The sequence below is a fragment of the Lactuca saligna genome, chromosome 7 (genome assembly GCF_052625555.1).
Source record: "Lactuca saligna cultivar CGN05327 chromosome 7, ASM5262555v1, whole genome shotgun sequence".
NCBI lineage: Eukaryota > Viridiplantae > Streptophyta > Magnoliopsida > Asterales > Asteraceae > Lactuca > Lactuca saligna.
Genome location: NC_136423.1, coordinates 165,110,491 through 165,113,097, shown reverse-complemented (window position 1 = coordinate 165,113,097; position 2,607 = coordinate 165,110,491). Strand labels below are relative to the sequence as shown.

Sequence of the window (2,607 nt, the reverse complement as noted above, 5' to 3'; positions counted from 1 at the left end):
GTGCACGTTGCGGGTCCGGATGCCGATTTCATCGGATCTGAACAACCCGCGAAACTTCATTACGAAAATCGCACGATACGACAAAGTGGTGAATATTCCGAATAGTATGACGATCTTGGATGAGCTTTTACCAATTTCGATTGAAATGGCAAAGAGAAACTTGAGGGGGATATGGAATTTTACAAATCCGGGGGTTGTGAGTCATAATGAAGTACTGGAGATGTATAAGGAGTATATAAATCCGGGGTTTAAGTGGACGAATTTTACGCTTGAAGAGCAAGCGAGAGTGATTGTTGCACCAAGGAGTAATAATGAATTGGATATGACGAAATTGAAGAAAGAGTTTCTGGAATTGCTATCGATTAAGGAATCATTGATCAAGTACGTGTTTGGGCCGAATAAAAAAGAAATTAAGATGTGCAATAATGGATACACAATGCCAACTTAGGCTGTTGAAGACGTGTTCTAAGAGTTTCACTATGGTGAATGGCAAAAAGCCTTATATTTGAATAATTTCTTGAATACAGGAAAATTTAGTTAGAGAGATTGTTATTTGGCAGGAAATGTTGATTGAGTACGTGTCTGAACGAATAAAAAAGAAACTAAAATATGAAATAGTGGATATATGATGCCAATATAGGCTGTTGGGGACTTCTTATGCCATAGCATATTGAGCTACAAATATTTTGTTTACAGGTGTAAGGATAAAAAACACAAGTGAATACCGTTAGCTTCATATATTCATATAGATTATGGACTGAAGTTAATATGTTAAAATAGAATCACATAAAAGAAAAAAAAAATGTGTACGGTTACAATGTTCAAAATTTAAAAGTTAGAATTATGAATTTCTTGTTTTTGATATAATATATTTTTTATAATTGAATTATTATATTCAATTAAATATAAAATAAATATATATATTATATTTAAATGTAAAATACGTTGAAAATCACAACCCCGATTAATTTTAAGTTGGGATCCAGTTGAATTAGCATGTTGAAATATGGAACTTGTTAATATTACTAGTATAATTTGAAAAAGGTTACAGAAAAAAACGTTAAATATAACTTAAAAACCATATACTTTCAACAACATTTATAGATTGGGTTATTCTAAGCGCACGAACAAATTTCCATTTACACGAATGAAGTGATGTATTTTATTATTTATCTTATAACAATTACTTTTTTTTTCTTTTAATTTTTACTGTTTTTATTATTAAATGAATGTGGAGTAAACGTTTTATTCCAACCTAGCACATTTGTATTTATACCCTTTTAAATGTACGTTATATATATTTATTTTGGTTTTTTTTAATTTTTTTTATTTGAACATTTTAATTTAATTTAACTTATAACTTTTAGTAATTAATATATATTGTATCTTTCAACAAATAGATAACATTATTATTGAAAAAAAATGTTATAACTAACCAACTTAACAAATTAAAATAGATTGGATGTAAAGTTCGTTAATTGTGTTTTTATTTCAACATTTTGTGTGCATAATTTTTTTTCAATATTCCAAAAATATTTTTGTGTCTAACAAGTTTTGAAAAAAAAATGCATATTTTATAGAAATACACCTGCACATGATGAGTATACACCGACAAACATAAAAAAAAAATCTTTAATTGTTTGTTGTTACTTCTTATAATATGTTAAACGGTCATAAAAGAAATATTATTAATCATAAATGAATATAGAAAAACATATATGAAAATAAGAATACATAAAGTGAACAACCAAATTTAGGGAAAGTGGAGAGGCAACAATCGTTGATTTCGATACCGTTTCGGTGACTTCGGCAGTGGTCTGGTGGTTACTAGTTGTCCAACATTCATTGTGAAATGAGAAATGGACATCTAATTTTGACGTTAAGGGGATGGAATGGGGTAGATGGCATTGGAGCTTTTTTATTTATCTAATTAATAAAAAAAATTCAAAGTTTTTAAAATAAGTGGTTGAGAATTGTTTTTATTTGTTCTCAAAATAAAAATTGTTCTCATTTGGTCTATATATATATATATATATATATATATATATATATATATATATATATATATATATATATATATATATATATATATAGAGAGAGAGAGAGAGAGAGAGAGGGGGGGAGAGAGAGAGGTTCGAATGTTTCTCACATCTATTGTGTACTAGAATGCACCAATAAGATTTTAGTAAAAACTATATGTATATTAAATGATATCCATACTTATAATCTCTTTTTATGGAAATGAATTAAACTCTTTGTTAATGTCAATAATAATATTATTTCAGAATGAATTTGTATCTACAAGAATGAGAGTGTATTCTAGTAGAATACACTTTCGTTCTTCATATTTCATGCGACTTTATTGTATTTTAAGTGAGTGAGTCCTGAAATAAAAAACGAACTCATACATAAAAATCTAGATGCGAATTCATTTTGAAAGAATGTTATTGTTGATATTAATGATGAATTTTGAAAGAATGTTATTGTTGATATTAATGATGAATTTAATTAGTTTCTGTAACACCATAATTTTTCAAAACTAAAATGTTGATTTAAAATCGCTTAATTCTTAAAACATTTTTCGTAAAAATCTCGTTTTGTTTAAAT

The 2,607-nt window shown here is 27.1% G+C and overlaps 1 protein-coding gene across 1 annotated transcript in view; it reads left to right on the top strand.

Annotated features, from left to right (window-relative positions):
- LOC145005784 (trifunctional UDP-glucose 4,6-dehydratase/UDP-4-keto-6-deoxy-D-glucose 3,5-epimerase/UDP-4-keto-L-rhamnose-reductase RHM1-like) overlaps positions 1–615 on the top strand; it is a 2,283-nt gene extending 1,668 nt beyond the window's left edge. Inside the window, exon 2 of the mRNA XM_078964893.1 lies at positions 1–615. This exon is cut by the window's left edge and continues 32 nt beyond it. Within this exon, the coding sequence (XP_078821019.1) occupies positions 1–448 (448 nt within the window). The 3' untranslated portion in view covers positions 449–615.
- Positions 616–2,607: the final 1,992 nt, after the last annotated feature.